Here is a 22,327-nt window from a genome sequence, read left to right as displayed (position 1 = left end):
ATGAGTTGTTTGAGGGCACAGGGTTCATTCTGATTTGTCCTCAATATTTGTGGTAAAATACCGACAGCGTTCATGTTATACCCGGAATATGTTTAATTGTTACCCATTGCTACTAACCGAAGTTGATCTATGCGAGTGACACTTATATTATATGCATTCAACAACCACAGCTTCCACAGTAGGAATACAAACCTCTTTATTGTATCATTATTTAGTCAGTAAAGGGAACATCTAGGTGATTTCAGTTACACACTTGTGTTTGATTCATTATGAGAAATTCAATCATCATCATCATAATCATCAGCATCATCATCATCGTCACCACCACCGCTATCTTCATCATCAGCACAATTACCATTATACGTGTCGTCCACAAACAGCGCTTCAGATAAAATCATCTGACTGATGAAATATTTTAACTTCATGTTACTCTTCTCGTCTTACCCGTTGCTCTCTGATATTGATGCAGTATCCCCTCCTCTCTGAGCTCAATGCTCAACATCACCACAAGGGGTCTCTCTTGTCATTTCACCAGAGCTGTGTCTACTTTGGTCTGAAGGCGCGTCTGAATCTCGAAGCCTGTCAAACGGCAGCACCTGAGTTTCTGCTCTGTGGATCACTGTTTACTCATCGCAAGCTGTAATTTTCTGGCTACCTAAATGTGAATCAAGTGTAGTTCAAATTTTTTTAGGTGAGATAATTAGATACACTTCAATGATCAAGTCTTCCTTTAATTACGTTTAATGGGAAACTGAAAGCTGCTGCCTAACTTGTTTTGGAGGCTTTAGATGCACGAAATTAAGGACAGATAAGCACAGCTAAATCACTGAATATTAATTAAATGAGACATAACCAAACCCCATGTAGAGATGCAAAACTGTTTTACTGAAAGATACCTTGGCATGTTTGGGCATGTCATAGGCCCTCAAACCTGTTCATATGTCCCACATCTGAAACAAAAATGAAAGCAGGTTTCTGATATGTGCTTGCACTTGCACACACATATGCCAACACAAAATCTCTCACACATTCAATTGCAATTTCTGAGCCCAGTTGTCTCTTGTCCCCCCCCCCCCCCCCCCCCCCCCACCTAGATAAGGCAGCAAGTTCCTGGGCTGGTCCCTCAGCTTTGTCCGTTTCCATGGCCAATGATTCTCCAGGATCTCCAGGTACAGGGTCTGGGCCCGCAGCTCAGCCAGAATGGGTGGACTGCATCCAGGCCAGTGACATGTGCAACCAGAACCCTTACTGCAGCTCTCGGTACCGGGTGATGCGCCAGTGTCTTGTGGGCAAGGAGAAGGAAGCCATGCTGGACAACAACAGGGAGTGCCAGGCGGCCTTGGAAGTGCTGCTGGTTAGTCCTCTGTATGACTGCCGCTGCAAGAGGGGCATGAAGAAGGAGCTGCAGTGTCTGCAGAACTACTGGACCATCCACATGGGACTCACTGAAGGTAGGAGGCAGATGGTTTTACGATTCACTGTCTCACAAAATTCACATCGCATCATGTTTAACTGTGTGGCAATTTCAGGGCCTGTAATATAATGACACCTCTTTAAGTCTTGCAGTTATACAACGCATTCACTTGAAATTAGCACTTGCTTCTTTCATTTGTTCACCAGTCGGCTATTTGTTTCCTTCTGTATTCCCTCTTTGACCATGTTTCATTTATTAGTCTAGCTGTGGATGTTCAACATACCTCTATTGATATTAATTTATACGACTTAGTGCATTCTTTACAATTATAACATTTATTTTAAATGAATATTCCGATCTCAAGTAACAGTGTACTTTCCGGGTAAAGACAAGAAGGATGTAAACCACACCCATTGTTTATGCCCTATTCCCTGATGCCCTCTTATAGTGATACCCAGAAGCCCATGATGAAAAATATATGCTTTCCTACTTTCCTCACCCTCTCAAAGGTAATGGAGCTATAATGGGATTACATTAGGTAGACCTGTTATGGTAGACTTATTGGTTTTCACCTAAAGTGTTCCATATTACCATGTAATTAGGTTACAATCGTATAGCTCAGTGGCCCTTATGTGTCCACTTATGCAGGACGTAAAATAGCACTCTTGTTGTAACATTGTAACCCTCTGGTTTTCTCATTGCAATATATTTAGAGAGCATAAAGCAGCCTCCTGAGCTGACATGACTCTCGTCCCATCCTTAAGTGTCAAAAGCACGTAGTGTTTCATATGGAGACAAATCTGACAGCATCTGAGCTGAAAGAGATTCAGTGCCCTGGGGATCAGCGGGGGGGGGGGTCATGACCTAAAAGCGACATTTCCCCATACTTGTACATGTGGCCGAAGTTTCTGTGACTTACATCAAGTGGCATGCCATGTAAACACTGAGGACATAATATGCTCAGCTGTGTTGACACGTGGGGTAATGGTGGTAGTGTTGCAAAGTCTCAGAGCTCTGAGCATTCTGGTCTTTTATGTTGTGATCCGTGAAGTGATTCGCCAGGCTGACTGCTCGTAGCACCAGTTACACTTCATCAGACTGATGGCAGCAGAGGATCCCTGACATGGGTTCAAGGGAAATGTAATGACATGCATGCTCCCCAGGCCTTCTGTCTCCCTCCGTCTTTCTGTTCGTTTCAAACTCTTTCCCCTTTGTAATGATCTCTCTGCTCTCCCTCTGTCTCTCTCTCCCTCTCTTTCTCCTCTTCCCAAACAAACAAGCCACATCGGTCAAAGTATTTATGTTTGAATGCATCATGCAAGTTCTCTTGCTGTCAGGGATAGAGACCTCCTGTGCCTGCAGCATGCCCTTCACAGAGCTTGTGTTTCTTAATGAACAAATGCCTCTCAGCTCTGTCCCGTTTTTGGCCCTGTCGCCCTCGGAGATAAAAACCCGCTTTAACACAAACGAAAAGCTCTTATAGTGCAGCTTTAATCTAATCACGATCCATTGTGCAGTCAAGCAGGCTTTTGTTAACTGGAAACAATCTATGTACAACATCCATCTCTGGAAACAAACACGAAGGGCCAAATCCCAACACACCCTCTCAGAATGCTGCTAAGCCACTTTAAAAATAATTTGTGGACAAATCAGGAAGGTTTCGATGCAATTGTCGGGTTAGATCATGTGTAATGTATCTTTGAAAGTCTTATTTTTCTCATGTTAATGTGGAGAGATGTATGTGATGTAAGAGTATGTGAGAGAGAAAGCGAGGAGCTCGGGATTAAAAAAGAGGAGTAGAGCTAGAAAAGGTGAAAGGACAAAGATTACTAAATTACAAACAGACGAGGGCAGAGATTGTTAAAGACCTGTGGAAATCAACTAATGTGATTTACTCTGTATGAAAAGCAATTTCTGGTGTTTTATAGACACACATATTTAGCCAATTGGCACATATGGTCACTTTGCTGCAACCTAAGGCCATAAGGTGTAGAAAGCAATCTAGAAATCAGGCCTCACCTATGGGCTGCTTCTTATGACACATTGACCAGGGGCAGGAAGTTGGCCTGCAAGCTTGAGGGCTAAAACATTGTGTTTGTGAAGAAAAAGCTGATGTTGACCAGGGGTGGACTGGGATTTAAAACAATGCCCTGCTCCTCCCAGATAAACCCTACACAGATACTCTACTGCCTCTGGCAAGTTTACCTTATTTAGTGTGTATATTAGTATTCTTTACTTCTAAAAACCAAGTTAATCTAGTAAACAGTTCAAATGTGCACCTGTGAACAAGGGCATTTATGTTCTTTTTTTTCGTCAGAGGAAATAGATTTAAGATTTTGCTGTTTTGGCCTTATGAATGTCAAATGTTAAAAAACCATACAGCTGAGCTTGGACCACCATATCAACTGTTAGGGTTTGTGTTAAAGACTGAGGACTTTATCAACACACAGAAGTACTCACCATGTGAATCAGTTTGGTGACTGTGCTTTAAGTCATGTAAAGAATAGCAAAGATTCAAAACAACCTTGGAAAGATGTACTTCAAATTTCTTTATCTTGGTACTCTGTTTCTTTCTCATTCCACTGATATTTATGTCATTGAGCTGCAAAATGGTTACATAAGCACTAAAGCAACAGTGAGAACTAAAAGAACTAAAAGATTACTCGTGATTTGTTTTATCTCATGCATTGTTTTTGTATTTGTGATGAAACAGTGGTGAAGCAGTGGGGTTGAGGTTTGAAATGGGAAATAATGATAATATGATAATAATGATCCATACAGAATAGATAATAGGCTCAAGACAGGAAGGTAATTAAACAATGGTTCAGAATGCTGAAGGGCGGGAGGGATCTCACCTTGTATGTAAGATGTTTGTTAATCATTGCTAAACCAGAACACCATCAGACATCCGCATCACTTGTTCCCCCCACTCAGAGGGTGTGACGTCAGCAGGTAGAAGGTTCTGTGCTTAATGTATTTCAGATTAAAGTAAATATTGTTCACAGGCTTTAGAGCATTGTGTTAAACTGAGCAGCATGCACCTCTCCTTTCTTGTGAGAGTTCATTCCTCCTGCAGTGTGATTGATTACTTTAAATTTGAAAGCAAACTGAAAAGTCTACCATGAGACTGAGAGGAAATCTATTCTTAAGCCAAGTCAAACCATACTCACCATAACATACCCTGGTGGAAAAGTCCTCAAGCTGCAGTGTGTCCTGTGTCCATGAGATGTAACTGTAAATATCATTAGTTATAGTAAACGAGGCCCGGACACTTAGGAGCAGCACAAGTGTCTCCAGTTACACAATTCCAGTGAGCGGCCTGAATCTTTGAAAGGTGTTTCAACGATGACACTTTGTGAGGTGAAACAACGCATTGCTGCTGAGAAAAACCCTTTACAGTACAGAGTATGACCACAACGTGACTCAATACCGTCATCGAGTGTTGCATCAAAACACATTATACACCGGTGTGACTCCACAGCTATGATGTGGGGTTAGATTTCCTCTAGATCGCTATACTTATCATTATTGCCTGCCTTTAGGCTATACTGTACTACCCTGATTGGCTTAAAAACCCGAGGCTAAAAGGTGTTATAATGCCATCTCGCGCTGTCTTTCAGCCATCAGTAACGGTGCTAATGATGACCTGTTAATTGTGCTTTCTAACTGAAAATGGCAGCTGATTCCAATGCGTCAATGCAGCCGTCCTTGATGGATAATGGGGGGTTTCTGCTCTGAATGGGACTCAGTTGGTGTGAGGCAATGAGGTCTAGCAGTTTGAATCTATAAAAGAAGTAATTACTAAGAAAGAAACATTGGCTGCTACACACAGCAATATTGTATAGGCGGCTGCGGTTCTCTTTCAATTGTGCCCTGGGTCTCATGTGGCTAAAGCCTTGCAGTGTTGCAGGATAATAATTAATTTAAACGATAAGTTCCACACCTCTAACATACATTATTTCATAGACTCAGCTATAAAACCACAGCTTAGGTCTCAAAGTAGGAATCGAAGATCTTTTGTGGGGACCTTTCAGAGCACTTTAATTAGCTGAGCCAACGTTCACTGCAGAGAGAGAAAGGAAAGCTCCACCAGTGCTCCACAACAATATGTTCCAGTTCATTGTGAGAGAGAGAAGACTGTATCTTTACATTCAATGACGAGAATACCAGACAATTTTGCGGCTTGATTTATTTTCTACATTTTCATGAATGTCAACGTTGCAAAGGTCACCCTCTGAATATGTCACCACATCATGCTAACACCACAAGTTGACCCCTACTGCCGTGGGAAGTTACATGAAATGGACAGTGTAGGACTGAGGTGCACATCATGATAGATTTAGGCAGGGAGGAAGAGAAACGGAGAGAGTGTGGGAGAGAGCACGGGAGGTGAGGAGTGGATCGTAGATAAATGATAAGAGGGGGAAGAAATTTAAGAGAGAGACAGAGAAAACCATAGAATGAGTGAGCGAGAGGAAGAAAGAGAGAGTCATGGGGGAAAACATAGAGGAGGGGGAGCTACAAAGGTACACAGTATTCCTGGGTGAAACCATCATTACTATGAGCAATGGTAGCAGTCACCGGCCATTACCTTAGCCATCCACTGTCATAAGCAGAACATTTTTCCAGCCTGCCCCGCATGTCAGGGGATAGGGGAAGCAGGCTCCTGCATGCTGAATATGTCCTCTCTGCTTTCTCCCTCCCGTCGCTGGAGACCCAGCCGGCACTCGCTAGGTGGCTACTTCATCATCAGAGGAAGGGACCTGTCGATAGCTTCTGGATGTGATCAATAAAGCCTTTCAGAGCTTTCCCCTCCTCGCACTTTTCATCCCTCCTTCTCCCCTGTTATCTTTCATCCCAAAATGTGAAAAGGATCAGTAAAATATGATGACAAAAAAGGCACAGTTTGTCCTCGTAAATCTGTCTAATGATTTTCTACCCTGTAAGGTGAAGTGCCCGAGATGACTCCCATTCACCATGAGGCTGTATAGTGTGACAGTGCGACAGAAATGCGGGCCAGGTAGCGGGGTTTAGATTAGCCTTTTATAGTGGAGTGAGTTCTCAGGCTCACTATCGGAAGGGAGAGTGAGTGACGGCCCATTCTGCTCAGTGAATGCTGTCATGATGTGGGCATTAAGACTCACTCCTGGCTGGAAGGTTCACAGCGGTGCTGAGTGAATATGCGTTGCAGAAGTCAACAGGCCCAGCGGCTGTCATCACAACATGGTTACTTCTATTTCTCTTGCTCTCGAACTCTCCCTGTCTCTCTGGTTTTGCCTCTCTGCAGCATTAATTGAAGCTGCTTTTTGCAGTAAGTCAGCCAAGTTTTTCAAAGCACACCTAGCCAAACACATTTTTGTATATTTAGATGAATCATTTGGGTTGTTATCCTTCAGTTACCAATACAGCAGCACTAATCATGTTTCCATTTGATCCTGAGATGCTTAATAATATTGACTGTTGATGTTGTACATTTACAAAATCCCAAATTATGGCATTTTCTTTTCACTCCTATTGATATCAAATGTAAGATGGTGAGCAGATGCTGATATATTGGGCTGCACCTCTGTTGCCTGTTTTTAATGTTGTCCCCAATATGCTCCTATGCCATAAGTTTTGCAGGATTTACACTATATTTAACATTTAGTACCTGACACCAGGTATTAAAATGCTGATTTGGGTAAGCGCATGTGTAACTATTAATATTAACATTACATTCACATAGCCAAAGGCATGAATAAAAATGATAGCACTCATTTTCTCAGCTGTGTTTGTCCACCACGCCTCGCTGGATTGGAATTGTGACTTGAAATATTATTCTGAGCTAATCCAATGTGCTCTTTGAATGGTTTGGAATTGAGTTCAAAATGTCAATATCACTTCAAACGCTGAGCCGTTAACTAAATTTATGCTTCAACTCGTGTTCTGTTTATCACAATTTGAAGAAAGATGCATTTGTAGTATCACTTTACTTTATCTTGTCTTTTTTTAAACGAGCACATTATGGGAGGAAGTCCAGAGGAAAAATTAATGCGTTTATCTTAATGTAATAAAATTGTGAATTCCCATATTCCAGTGTTCTCTCTGATACATTTCTGTAGAATACAAGTGTGCTTTGAGAAGTTCTTTAAAGAGGAAAGTGTTCTGGCTAGCTTGATCTCCACTGACAGCTCATTTGCAGACTTTGGGAGCTCTGACAGCAAAGGCTCGGTCACCTTTTGTTGCCAGCCGAGTTTGTGCAGCAACCAGCAGAGCTCTGCAGAGGACCTCCGGCTGTGCTCCAGACTGCTCAGGCAGTGCTAAGCTTTTTTTGTATGTGATTAATATAAGAACAAAACTGTTGCAATATATTGTTATTAATTGAATAAGAAGTAATATTCTCCCAACATTTCCTGCAGCAAAAAAGGTAACAACATGAAATCAATATTAAACAGTATAGGGCACCTTTAAAAAACAAAACAAGGTGAATTATGGTTATTAAAATTAACTTGGCTTCCAGCTATAAACGGTTTGCCAAGAAAGTTGCTAAAGAATCCATAGGACGGTTTCCATCACCCCAAGAGTTTAGCTTCATTGATAATGCATATGAAAAGGATGAGTGATGGCGCCCAGCGGCTTCATAAAACCCCTGATGTCAAAGGAGAGGACTGTGAATCCAAGAAGTATTCCTCTATTGCTGTTGAAAGGTCTGCATGTCTGTCTGAGCTGTGCCGGTCATGCTCCATACTGTCAGAGCAAATGAAGTCAAACGGAGGCTTAATTACAGAGATAAGTTGTTGCCCTGGGGCTAAAAACATCCTATCACTAAACAGCTGGGAAGAATGATCTATTATGAACGCATAATTGGGTCCAGGATGACTGTCAAAGAGCACTATTTTTTTTTTTTTTACAACAAGGCCTCCTGCTGTGGGTTTTTTTCACAACCTAAGGGTGTGTGTGATTATAGTGTGTTTTGCAGTTTTATGATTCTGCACGGCTTGTAACATTCATGTAAATAAGCTTTTAATATTCATTAACTACAGCTACTGTTGTGGTTTGACGTTAATGTTTTATAGGATCACCACTGTACAGTTGTACTTTTTAAATTGAATGTGCCTAAACACTGTTTGATCCCAGGCTGATGGTGCAGTGAAGCTTCCCAACACTGGAAGGAGCTGCCTGATCAAAATGCATAAGCAACCTCATTTGTTTTGAAGATAGGGCATCCTTTATTCCATGTTGCTCTGTACAGTACAAACTGTTCTTAGTGTAATGGAAGAAGTATTACTTTTCTGAAGAACATTTGCCTCTTCTTTTAAATATATACAATGACTGCGTCTTTTGCAGAAATAGACATGGACGAGGGGTTAAGGTGGTTGTTTGCAGAGTAAGTGGTAGTCTTGAACCCGTGAAAGGCTTCTAAAGCACTATAGCTTTTGTAGGTAATTGTTGCAATTAGAATCACAGAGGGATCTCAAGTCTGGAAGCATCACTGTTCCCTCACTCTGGAGACAGAAATGTAACATGCACGTAGATGTGGGCGATGCAAAGGCAACTGAAAAAAAAAAAAAAAAAAGACAGAGACAAACTTTAAAATAAATTCATCTTTCAATACACAAACAAAAAAGACAAACAAGGAAGGCACAAGTAGTACACTCAAAACTTGGAGGATTTAGGTCATTTTCTCTAAGCCTCTCTGTCACCCTTTATGTGTTTCTCCTTTCTCCCCTCCGTCGTTGTCCTGTCTCCATTTTTCTCTCCTTTGTGTATCCGGTGTGCTCTGTTTTTCTTTTTCAAACACACATACAATTCTCAACTGTGCCAGACGTCAATAGCTATGTGCTCAGAGAATGGCCAGCTGAGCTGTTTCATCTCGTTATGATTGTCAATATTGATTGAAAGAAGAGATGTAGATCAAGTTTTAAAGAAATAACTCTTACATTACAGTCATTTAGCTGACGCTTTTATCCAAAGCTACTTACATTTTAGATGCTATCATACCGTAGGCACAGCTACGGGAGCAATTTTCAGGGTTAAGTGTCTTGCTAAAGGACACATCGACTTGCAAGTGGTGCCAGAGCCAGAGCTTGAACCACGAACCCTCTGATTGAAAGACGGCCCTGCTCTCCACTCAGCCACAGTCGCTTGTACACAAGTCTGTGGTTGGTTTGCTCTTTGGACAAATTATGATAGAAAATTCCCTTTAGTCATTCCCTTTTCCCTTAATTATCTAACTTTAGTCATTCCTTTTTACCGTGTGCCAGTGTGTACATATCTTCCAGTGCTTTTGATTAGTTTTAATGGAAAAATTCAATTTTTACTGAGGTATCAACACATATATGATGTTATTACAGAATATTTGATGATTAAATGTTCACCGGATACATGGATAACACTGAACTCTATGTACTGCCAAATACACACACACACACACAAGACAACGTTTTCTTGCTTCATCCTTTTAGTAAGCATCCAAGAAAGATGTCGATAAACAAAATGTACTATATCTATTGATTGGATCTACTGAGAAGCGCAGTCTTCTACTGACAGGTTTCAGATTTTCTCATTTGTAGCAGCGGGCCTCCAAACCTTCCTCACAACACCCTCGCTGTTTTTCTGTTGGGATCGGAATGCAAAGCTATTACACACTGGAGGGTTTGTCTCAATCACACCGAATGGCTATGAATTTTAAATGCGGGATTAGGGCCCACAGAGAAGCAGGCACATGGGAGAGACTCAGTCAGTTGAGTGCTAATTTGATTTTAATTTTTTCTTCTTTTTTTTTTTACAAACAGCTCTGGCAACATTGTTAGCAGGGAAGATGCATTGCTTGTGCTTCAACGCCCCAATCCAACCACAGCAAGAACAAACACTCTGTCCAAAAGGAAATGATCATGATGAACATCCTGTTTTCCATATGAAAAAAAAACAACTAAACGCTCATAGCGGGAGTCAGTTGGTCAGCCAGTCCAATACATGGAAATGACATCATAAAAATCTCATTTAATACAGTGTTTCCATTTGGAACATGTATTGAATTCTGTTTGAGTGTGTTCTTTCAGAGGGGGATGCTTAGAGTGGAGAATGAATTCTCACACATTGCTAAATTTGCTATGTATGAATAGATTAATGAAACGCAAAGTTTGGCGCCAAAGGCTTGGCCTGCAGGTGGGTGGTTGGGCACAGCAATTCATTTGATGGGGCATGACCTTCGAAAGCCGACACTGGCTAGAATGCACTCCATTTTCTGTTCTTTGGAAATGCTAAAATGCTCTGATTGATAGTTAATCTTGACTTTTGTTTCAGGTGGAGACATGGATGACTCATCCCCGTATGAACCTGTAGCACCAAACCGACACCCTGATGCGTTCCGCTTGGCCTCCATCTCTTCAGGTATCACAGCTTTTATTAGAACTCAACTCTTTGTGGTTTATCATATGAGTGGAAGTATGATGTAACTATGCGTTCTGGAGATGGGGAAATGAAGGTTCTTTTGTGATAAATAACAGTGTAGAGGCTAAAGAGCCTGTGTTGATCGTTCCGCACTGGCATTCCACCAGTCAACTGTCCTGAATGAATTGGATGCTTTTGGTTTAATCTTTCTTGTGACCTACGACAATTGTTATATACTTTCAGTGTATTACCCGACATTTTCCCAGCCATTGATTTAGCTTTCAGTTTGATTTCCTATTTGGTTTACTAATTAAACAGCCCAGCACCCATCAGGGGAGCTATAGCCTGCTATTTAATTTACTGGTTATTGCCGTCATGCTATCAATAATCAATGCAGATCTTATTATAAAACACAGCTACAATGGTTAATGCAGTGCTGAGAAGCAAGTTATACAATAGGTGTGATGGGACACAGGGACTGCGCCTGTCCATTGCCAGAGCTACAGGCTACAGTCACTTAAATTCAATCGTGTTTTTTTTCATCCACTTCTGACAGAAATTTCCAGAGGATGTTCTCTTCTATTTTTTATGAAATGTTTTCGCCAAAAGCAATCTACAAACACTGAAGCCAACAAATTTCCTTTTGTTTTGGCTGATGTATCTTTCTTTGTTTTATAACTGTACAAGAACGACAAGCTTTGTGTATAATCCCCTTAGTTTGAAATCAGCAATGTATCACTTGTTTTTGAAAATGCAACTGTTTGATATTTTGAAAGAAGAAGAGAGTACCAGGATGAATATTACAAAGTGCAGGCTTTCATTATTTTTGGAGTTTTGAGAAATGATGGCAAACTACAGTCCCTGATTTAAGTGCATATTCATCTAGAAAGCATTCAGATAGCGCGTCCCCCAAGGCTGCAAAATCCTCAAAAAAAATTATTTTAGCTGTTTAGAAGCTGCATTTGGATTTGAGATCGGCACCAAAATATTTATAGTTGATGATCATGCGGATTAATGATTAGGGTTTTTAGAGCTTTCAAGTTAGTAGGACTCATGACCACTGAGTTATGACCATTTCAATCTATCCTGTTGCTGTAGCGACAAATATAGTTGAAATGCCATTCAATATTGCAAAAACAATTCAGAACTGAAACAGTATGTGCTCCCATCATTTAAAAATAGCTGCAGTCGTACCATGTGCTCAAGAAATATGGCCATATTTCAAATAGACCTTTAATGATTAAGCAACCAGTTATTAAAAACAAGTATGCAATATCAAAACACAGGAAATACATTTTCATATCTAAATTGTGTTATGAGCCTAATTTGGTAGAGACTGGATGACATTTGTGGTTGAAAAAACGATATTTGAAAAGATATTTGAAAGATATGAGAAGTGAGTGGAAATGTAAAGCACTTTCTAAATGGTTATTGGTGTATGTTTATTACTTTTGAGATGCCCTGCTAACAAACATTCAAGCAAGATAATAATCAAAGTACAGACACTATCTTTAGCCAGTGTAAGAGTGCAATTGCCCTGGTAAAACTAGGAGCGCAGCACAGTGTACCTCGACATATTAAGATACAACAGGGGACTCATTACTGCATCCATTTTGCTTCAGCTGTTTCTTGCATTCTCTCCAAGGTGAGACATTGGATTTGCTCTCTGAAATCTGTTTAGCCGCAAGCTTTCCTCATTATTTAGCAATTCTGAGGACAGATTAATTGATTGTGGCACTGAGAGAAAACCACAGGCAAACACGTAAGTAATTACAGACTTGTTTTATGAAAATAATTCTCATTTTGATAACTAAACCACATAAAAGTATTAATAATCCCATCTACAAATGTTAAACTGCATAGAGACCCGGGGAATATATGATATCTGGTTGGTTGATGAGGACAGGGGAATGTATACTCTCCAAGAGGAAAGGTAGGAAATTGAAAAATAATCTCTGCTACTTTAAAAGTTTTTGTCTGGGAGGAAGATAAGGGACAGAAGTTGTGATAGAAATGAAAAAGAATTATATACTACTGCATGCACTCGCACGCATTCTCGCTTGAAGTTTAAATTAAACAAAACATATGGAGACTCAGCTTCTGCATTGCCCTAGGTGATACCTGCAAAACTATTTCACACAGGCTTCTCCTTCTAATGGGACTGTGTGCTATAGTCGCTCATTTTTGCATATCTTCAAACTGAAAATTAGCATGCGCTGTACACACAGATAAAAAAAAAGACAATGAGCACATTAAACCCAGTGTGGTCCGTCCCTTAAATAAGGGAAGAGGCTGCTCCTCCGTGACGACAATATCTGCTTCGTCCTGTCCCTGCTTTGCTGGCACTGTGCACCTGCATCAGCAGTGTTTCCTCACCTCAATGCTCAGCACAGTTGCGTCCAGGGCTGACTGGAGTGTCCTCGTCGACATCATTTCCACTGGCTTCTTTGCTGTAATGGCAGTGAGCCACAGTCTCTCGTGCCACGTCTCTCACCACCAAAGGTTGAGGTGCAGTTTGTGTAGCACATTGCTGCTTCAATCGGATACATATAGGACGTGATTTGCGCTGGGCTCGCCACCGGATTCAGCGCACATTGTTGCACTCTGCGATCAAAGTTTAACCAGATTTTTTAAAAGTCGTTGTGGCACCATGCAAACCTTTTCTTACAGAGCAGTTGTGCTGTTGTTTGTGAAGGGCCCAATAGGCTTGGCTACCAACAGGAAGAAACTTGTTCCTCGATCATCTTATCCAAGAAGTGCAGTGTCAGAAAGATTCTTCCACCTTTTGGCCCACTGTCACAAGGTTTGATGCTGCCCACCTGCCCACCTGTCTACATTCTGCTTTAGCAGTCTGGTTATTGCTGGGTGTTTTATTCTCCTGTGACCTGTGACTCTTAATCGCTATGTCATGCTGTCAGTGTCAGGGCAGAGGGCATGGCTATCTGATAGATGATGGAGATGATAGATGGAAAGAGAGTAAAGGTTATATAGGGAAGCAAACATGTGAATAGGAAAATACTGAAAGCTGGCTGGAAGGGAGTTCTGGTTACCAGCAAGTGGGAATGCTGTGAAAAACACTTGGGATGTCTTTCGGGATCGCTGTAGACAGCTCCAGCGATCATAATATAATCAGCACCCACAACTAGTAACGCTAAGCCTGAAATATGATGATGGTTACATGTTGTTAACCTATAGCTCTCTTAACACATGTAGGCAGGGCTTTGTAGCAAGTCACCCAAACTTACAGCTGCCTTAATCCATAATTCTGAAAGAGCAATATACTAGCTCAAGATTCATTGTCACTGCAAACATACCTGTTACAGACATCAGATAAAAACCACAAAACAATAAAAACATGAAAACAATTAAAAAAACAACGATTCAAAATGTTTCTGTTAGTCTGTCGTGTTTTGTCACCACGATAGCGTCATGCAACTGGGGTTAAGATGCTGGTGTGTAGTTGAGATCAAAATGAAGATGGGTGGGGTCTCTAGTTATCAATTGTTTATACATACACATAAATGAGACCTCAAGGCCTGTACATAAATGACATATTGTAAATGGTAGACGGTTTAGATTTGGAGCGTTTAGGAGACAGATTAAAGTAATACTAGGTCTTGTGAACAATGAGGAGAGGCTACATTTTCCTCTGAAAATGAAACCGATGCATTGGGGCCGTGAAACCGATGCATTGGGGTAAAACCAGATTGGTAACGGGCACATGTGACCGAAATTTCATCTTGAAATTGGGGACAGCAAGTCCTCCTTCCTGTCTGCCATGTTGCAGGGTTGACAGTTTGAGGCGAGGACACTTGGCCCTCCAAATGAATTTTGAGATGAGACCGTGGATGCTGGAGTAAAAAATGACCCTCAGTAAAATATCTATGCTTTTGGGGAAATTGGGAAAAGTAACCTTTTTTCATGTCAGTTTCCACCCTAAGATGCCTTGGAAGTTTTTAATTGTAGTGGACTACAGGGAGGGGACGACATCCACATATCTAAAGGACTTCACCAATGACTTAGACCAGTTGATCTAAATTCTTCTAAATTGTCCAAGACTTGGGGAATGTAATTATCGTCAACATTTTGGTGAGAGCTACCTTACTATGAGTATGAAAACAACCAAAGGGTGCTACCTCTGCTCCACAGAAACACAGAAGGCACAATATGTAATCTTAAACACTTCAGAAATGAAAAGATTCATGCACAAAATATGCCTTTCAGTCGTTGTAGAGAGTGATTGATCAAGAGAAAGAGAAAGAACAGATAACCTTACTATCAGTTGTATTATTACAGCAAAGGATGCATGTAAAATGCGCTTCACATGTGCTCTGTAGTGAACCCAGGATGAGCAATAACAGTATTGTTTCTAACATGAGCAGCTCAGTATAATATTGTTCTATTTATTTTACCTTACTGCTGCCCACAGTTGCCCTTTACCACTATTTATCAACTTATCTATAATAATGTTTCTTGGTATTTAAGCCTGTCCCCAATCCAGAGCATCAAGACTGTATCAGTCAATCATTTAGTGCAGAATGTATTCTCTTTCCAGTTTCTGCATTAATCTGCATTAAAACTGTATTCTAGCATGCTCTTACATGTTCATAAAAACACCCAAGCATTATCAAGGGTAAACTCCCCAATCTAGCCCGACTACCTCTTCACTTGACATTGAGGGACACGTACTGTTTAGACTTGCAAAAAGAAATACACACTAATTCAAGTTGAACAATCTTCATTATCAAATGATAGGGAGTGCTGAGTAAGTATTTCCCAGAAGAAATCTATTGATAACCCAAAACCCCTTTAGTTGCTATAATAATTAAGCACAATAAGTAATATTAATGCATATTTTCCCTGCTCTAATGAAATTGGACTAAACGCCGGTGGGAATCTAACAAAATCAGACAAAAAGATGAAGCACGGAGATGCTACAGGAAGGCACATTTGTCTTGTTTACAGTCCCACAGCTGCCAATGGCAGACACCTCCTCACCCCACCAAGCTTATAGTTCAGAATATTAATCCCATCTGGTGGATGATGTGCTCATGCTAGTTCGTTTGATGAACGCAGAAATATTTTTCTGCATCTTCTTTTCTGTATTAACCGATTAATTGATTTTGGTCTATGAATTATCAGAAAATAGTGCTCCACACAATTGCAAGGTGATGTCTTCAAATTGCTTGTTTTCACTTACATAAAGTCCAAAAGTCAAATGGTATTGACTTTACTATGATGGAAAACAAAAAAAGCAGCAAAGCATCGCACTTCAAAGCTTGAAACAAGGCATAACCGTTTGTTTTCATGGTTTCAAGGCAGGGATGCCGCACAATCAATAGCATAATCAAAAAGACATGTATGAAAGATGTGGGGGAAAATCCTTCCTCCACAATGTGCCAGGACCCAAAGAATTGAAGCCCAGAGGAATTATATATTGCATACAGCGTGCCAAGATATCATTAACTGCAATTGTTAATATGCTCCACATGAAATATATCCTGTTCTCTTGACCCAGCGCTGAGCTAATTAACTTATTAGGAACAGAGGGCAGCATAGAATCCTGCATTCAAGGGTCCCTCCAGGTATTAAGTTTAACATCCCAGTAAGACCTTCTAACTCTCAGCACTAAGCCTCTCACCTCTTAGCTCAGTGTGCCCACCATCCAATTAAACCCCAAAAGCTGTTTTTTACAGCTGGGGAAAAAAGGAGCAGTGAAACAGCCGTGCTCAGCATGCTGTTAGTGTGTTTGACATTTTGACATTGCCCTCATAACAATTACTATTACTTAGGCAAACATTAAGATCTTTTTTTCCATGCGTTCAGTCAAGGTTTTTGGTTATTAGAGGTCTGAGTGTATCTGTGCCTGTGCTTGTTTGTGCAAAATTGGTTTTGTGTATTCTTTTGATTGTGGCTGTGTGTATTTATACTACTTTGTTTATATGCTTCATTATTCCGTGTGAATTTTCTAATCAGTTTCCAGCCCTTGCTTGTCTCTCTGTGGGTCAGTAATGAGAGTTGTTGCTGTTCGACGCTCACTCATCAGAGACCCGAGTCAGCGTTTTTCTAACAAGTTTGCATTAAACAAGAGGGAATAATCCACAGAACATGTTTGGTGTTTCAGTTTGTTAGTATTTTTAGTTACTCTCTACTTGCACGTTGATAATGAACACGGAAGCAGTTTGTTGATATTGTGTAGGTTTACCAGACACACACATCCTGTTAGATTATTTCGCTACATTCTGCATTATTGCCAGTAACGGTTGAAGGAGCTAAACAGCATGCATATTAAGACTGAGGGGGCCACTGAGGATGCTCATGCTTTGAATTTCACCAGAGGAAGCTCAACTTGAAGGCAGGTGTTCATAAACAGCTCAAGTATTTAGAAGTGTGTTTACAATGATTTTAAATTCCTTTGGACAGCCCTCTACCACCTCCGCACACACATTTATTCTCACATACAATTATTTAGTCATCTCTCATCATTTACATCTGGCCTCACTCTCTTTCATCTGCTACGCTGGTTCATTTTGCAGCAATCATTTTATGCGCCGAGGTAAAATTCAGTTGATCGCTCAGAACAGAAGACTTCACAAACTCCGCCGGTCTTCGTCTGATAACGTCTATACGTTCGCTCAATAAAGCTTAGCGAGATGATTTTGTAGATCCAGTGCACCCTCTTTCTCCCCTCTGGAAACCCCACAGCAACATAGAGTACAGAGCTAATGACTGATGAGCCCTTTGACACGGAAATGCTTGACATGCTCCTCGGGGTCCGGACTAAACACTTCCCTAACAAGCTCTTGCACGCTCACCCAGGGCCGTATTAAATCCAAACTTTGGCACCTTTCCTAATTACTGAGAACATACCCAGAGCCAAGAGCCTCTTCCTAACCTGGGCTGAACTCCCCTCTGCAGCGCAGTGTCCCCTGAGTATGGGATGATATATGAAATGCAGAATTCAAATTAGGCTGACAGAGAGCAATTACCGGGAAAAGAAGATCCCTTACTCTTTGGGAAAAAAGCATCGAAATCCAGATACAGTGTACAAGAATGTTTTTTTTTTCCACTTCCTCTAATTCATACGTGCTCTGTCCACCTCCCTCACCTCTCTCCTTCTCGTTATTATCCCTCTTTCTCTTTTCTCACTGGAACGCAGGTCTTATGTAATTTTCTGTTTATCTCCATCTGGTGTCCTCTATCTCACATTTTACCTCTCTGTTTCTTTTTCTTTTCACTCTCTCTATTCCTTTCCCTTTCTTTCTTTCTCTCCCTGTGTGTGTTGTATGTGAGGAAAGAATAAATAGTTATTTCCTCTACATTGACATCAGTGGGGTCTAATTTATGATACCCACAGAGTAGAGTGCCCTATTAAAAGCCTATTTACAGTCAAACGACAGCATCACCAAAAGCGATGCTTTAACTGTTGTTGACATCGACTAAACAGTTATGAGATCGCATTTTTTTTCCGAGGCACACGAGGCAGTTGGGAGTAAACAACTTAAGACCACATATTTGAAACTGTTTTTGTGAATTCCTGTTATGTATTCCCCAAATGAATATGTCGCATTGTGCTTCATGCACACTAAACGTCTCTGCGAACATTCATATTAGCTTACTCAGCAGCAAACACCTGCCAAAATATAACAGGAAAAACATTATTAATGAATTTCCGTGCCCTTAATGACACTGATATGCTGTGTTTAATACATCCATGAATCAATCAATGCAGACTCTTGCCCATTTATCCGTTCATTCATTCACTCAGTGCCTCGCTTGCTCATTAATGTATAGTGCAACAGCCAGCGAGGTAAGGTAATAGACATGCTCATAGCATCACAACTATTGTGATACTATGAGTTTATGATTGCACTGCTGATGGGTTGGGTTAATTATTCCGAGGCTTTCCTGAATTAGGCTATATTAATTGAAAGCTCCCCAGCATGTCTCTCTAAGTGGCTGTCCAATCTGTTAGTCTGTGTCCTCTCATTTCATCTCTCCATCCGTCATGATCAGCTGCTGCAATCAGCTGCTCGAGTCTCCTCTCCACTCTTAAAGCTTTTTCCATTTTTATATGTCTCGTATCATTAGCTTATCAACCCCTTTCTCCACGCATTATGGCAGAATATGTTTGCTGAAAACCTTCATTGTAATGCACTTGGAAAAATCAATTATAACTCTGCAACACAATACTGCACATTTCCCCTTCCATCTCCACCTCTTTGCTTCCTTCCTCTTCTCCACACGCTCTTGCTATCATCCTGTTTGTGTGTAAGCACGTCAGAGGAATCGAGTGGGCTTTGTGTGTTATGTTCACCCCAGGACATCTTTTGGGGTTGAGCACCAAATTCAATCTCAGCTCCCCAATCAGAGGTAGTAAAAACCTGTCCGTCGCTGCAGCCTCAAAAGCGGCTTCAGCCCTGCTTGGTCAGATAAATCTTTGTAGCTCATCCTTCTCCTATTTTCTTTTCATCCTGGACCCCCCAGTGGCCCACATTAGAGCCTGCAGATGGCCAGGGGAGATTTAGGATCTGCAATCCATCAATGTAATATAGCCTGAACCACTGGACTGCCGCTCCACTAACCTCTCCTCCAGCTGGACCGCACTGGCCCCCTTCATGCCCGTTTCAGTCAAGCTTGGCCCATTTTAGTAAAACTTTGGCCCCGCTTCGGCCTCTTCATGCTCAGCGCCAAAGTCAGTTCTTTATTTGATTCTCGTTGAACCAATTTTCTCACATCATTGCCTTCAAGGTTTGATGTTTGTTACTGTCGCATATGTACATGATCTGAGCACAATTCTGTCTGCCTTTTCAGTCACTTACACGAACAAGACTGAGTTTGCAATGCCGCCAGACATCGGCTGTGGATCATTTATCTGCTTCCCTCAGAGAGTGCAACGATTAACAAGTTCAATTAATGATACAATGATATCTTATTCTGATAGGAGTCATGAAAGTTAATGCTCTCATTCCTCGAACAAAGAAGGAAAGGTTCTCCCGTGGTGGCCTGTGCCAAACATTAAAAAAAGACAGCACTATTTTGAACACTTACATCTGTTGAACCTGTTTATGAGAGCGCCTGCTGCATTTTACCTCTTTAATACATTTAAGTGAAAACTCTAGTTAATGTAAAGCAAAGTCTGAGTGTGCTTTCGTCTCTTTGTGATGAAGTGCCCATATTCTACTTCTGCTATTCTTCAGTGGCAGTGAGTTTCATTTTATCTGACGTGATCTAAAACCACAAAGTCATTAATTTTGTGGGTTTGCTTATTTTTTATCCCTCAGTTGTGATGTGATCTGTTCTATGTATCCCCATTTCTAGGATTGATAACGTGAGATGCACCACTTGGTAACAACCCAGCATCTCTCAAATAAATGGTCTTTTTCCTGCTCCCTGCTGTCTGATAGACACAGAGTGAGATTGGTTCTGTTGAATAAGAGATGAATCTCTCTGGGTGTCACCATACCGCTACGACCTCTGAAATATCATTATCTACAGGGGAGGGAGGTTAACTTCTCTAATATAGCCTGAATACAAGAGAGGGGTGCCACAAGTGAACATGATCCTGCTTTATTACCGGTATATCTCAGGAATAGAGTGTGGTATCTTACTGCCACTGTGGTATATGCAGTATCTCAGAACACCTAATGACATAATCTGTTTGCCACAAATATGATGTGTAGACTATGGGGTAATTGCAATGTTTCACTTTGTGATTACAGAAGAAAAGAGAACTTAATCTTGTACTTGAACCATCCAATAAGTGGATCATACAGCACAGTGTGGAGTCTTTGCCTAGTCCTTGAGCTTAGCACCTTTTTGGACAGATGTTACAGTATTTAATGTTGTTTCCCACCAACCAGTGTTCACATCAATAAGTGCTCTCGTCAATATTTTCACAAGGACTCCTGTTCATTTTACAGCCGTCCCATTTAACTAATTCAAATATCTTATTTGATTGTTTATTGTGTTTTACTCACATTTTAAGTATAGAAACAATGTTACAATACAATACAATAATGTATAAAATCTACGACAACTTGATAATGTACTAATATTATAATCACATCATAATATTACCTGGAAGTGAATAATGTATTAACATCCAATTTGAAATCATTGCTTAATTCATTCATACTTCACTCAAGGTTTGAAACTGAATCAATTATTCAGTCAGAGTGGATGTGGGCTAGCTGCAGGCATTCCTCCTGTGGCTTTCTGTTGGATGATATTGAGGAGTCTGCTTCAGCGTTCAAGTCTAACATTTGCAATGAACTCCCTGATGGGTAGAAATGCACGGATTATTGTTTTATTTGTTGATCGTACGTAAACTATATCAGAACAATGATGTTGGGTTAGAGGATTAATGGAAAGATCTTTATCAAACTGTTGGCATTGTATTTCATCCAGGTTGTGTTTGCTTAAATACCACCAATCAGAAAGAAAGAAAGCATGATAAAGTCATAAACAGCTCATTGCTCGTTGGAAATACATGTCTGACATCTCTTTTTCATTTAAAGGTTCACTAAAGTCACTGTGTTTTCTCTCTTCTTTGCATACATTGACACAGGGATGCTCACAGTGGCCCCAAAAGGTTTCCACTGTGTCGACGCCGAAAGAAACTGCAACCCCTGTCTTGACGCGGCCAAAGCTTGCAACCTCAACAGCAGCTGCAAGAGGCAACGCTCCGCCTATATCGCTACCTGCAGCAAGGAGGACCCCAACAAGGGTGAAGCCTGCAGCAAGAAGCGCTGCCACAAAGCGCTGAGGCTGTTCCTGGATCGTGTGCCCCCTGAGTTCAGCCACCGACTGCTCTTCTGCCCCTGTCAGAGTGTGGGCTGTGCCGAACGACGCAGGCAGACAATCGTGCCTGATTGCTCCTATAAAGATAAGGAGAAACCCAACTGTCTGGAGCTACGGAGGGTCTGCCGCCAGGACTCTCTTTGCAGGTGAAAGAAAGGGAAATAGTGGGGGTGGAAGGCTTTGGGATCTTAATGGCAAAAGAAGAGTTTCCTGTATGTGTGTATTTCGAGGAGTGGCAGGGCAGACATTCATTTCATTTGCTTGAATGTCTGCGTTTTTGATGGACTGATTTTAGTGCTGTGCGTATGAGACGAGCAAACACATCTAAAGATTCATTAACGTCTGTTTATATTCATGGAAAAATAAGAAATTGAATCCGTGTGTTGGAGAGAGTTCCTGTTTGACAGTACATTCCTACCTCCCATGACATCCTAAAATTGTATATTTCTCTGCTGTAACTGTCAGTGAAATAATTAGTCATTCAGGGAAGCTGTGGCTATTAAGTGCAGGATGAAGATGTGAAGCTAAGTTGAAGGGACAATGCTCAATTAAGCCGAACAAAACATTAGTGGATCACGTTAGCTGCATGGGGCCTCTATTGGATTCAAGCAGCCGGATTCAATTCACACCTACCCAGCCGTGACATGTTTCCTTGTGTTCTTGCTGCTGAGAGCAGGTGAAGCACAGCATTTAGATCCAGCATTCACAACATCAGCCAAATCAGCCGTCAAGATCTTT

The 22,327-nt window shown here is 41.1% G+C and overlaps 1 protein-coding gene across 1 annotated transcript in view; it reads left to right on the top strand.

Annotated features, from left to right (window-relative positions):
- LOC306697532 (GDNF family receptor alpha-2-like) overlaps positions 1–22,327 on the top strand; it is a 42,309-nt gene that overhangs the window by 712 nt on the left and 19,270 nt on the right. The window contains exons 2-4 of the mRNA XM_079161506.1: positions 1,095–1,451; positions 10,700–10,786; positions 21,357–21,735. Of these exons, the coding sequence (XP_079017632.1) occupies positions 1,095–1,451; positions 10,700–10,786; positions 21,357–21,735 (823 nt within the window). The remainder of the gene's footprint in view (positions 1–1,094; positions 1,452–10,699; positions 10,787–21,356; positions 21,736–22,327) is intronic.

Source organism: Pholis gunnellus, assembly GCF_910591455.1.
Source record: "Pholis gunnellus genome assembly, chromosome: 6".
NCBI lineage: Eukaryota > Metazoa > Chordata > Actinopteri > Perciformes > Pholidae > Pholis > Pholis gunnellus.
The sequence above is the reverse complement of the archived record's forward strand: the minus strand, read 5'-3'. Positions and strand labels throughout refer to the sequence as shown.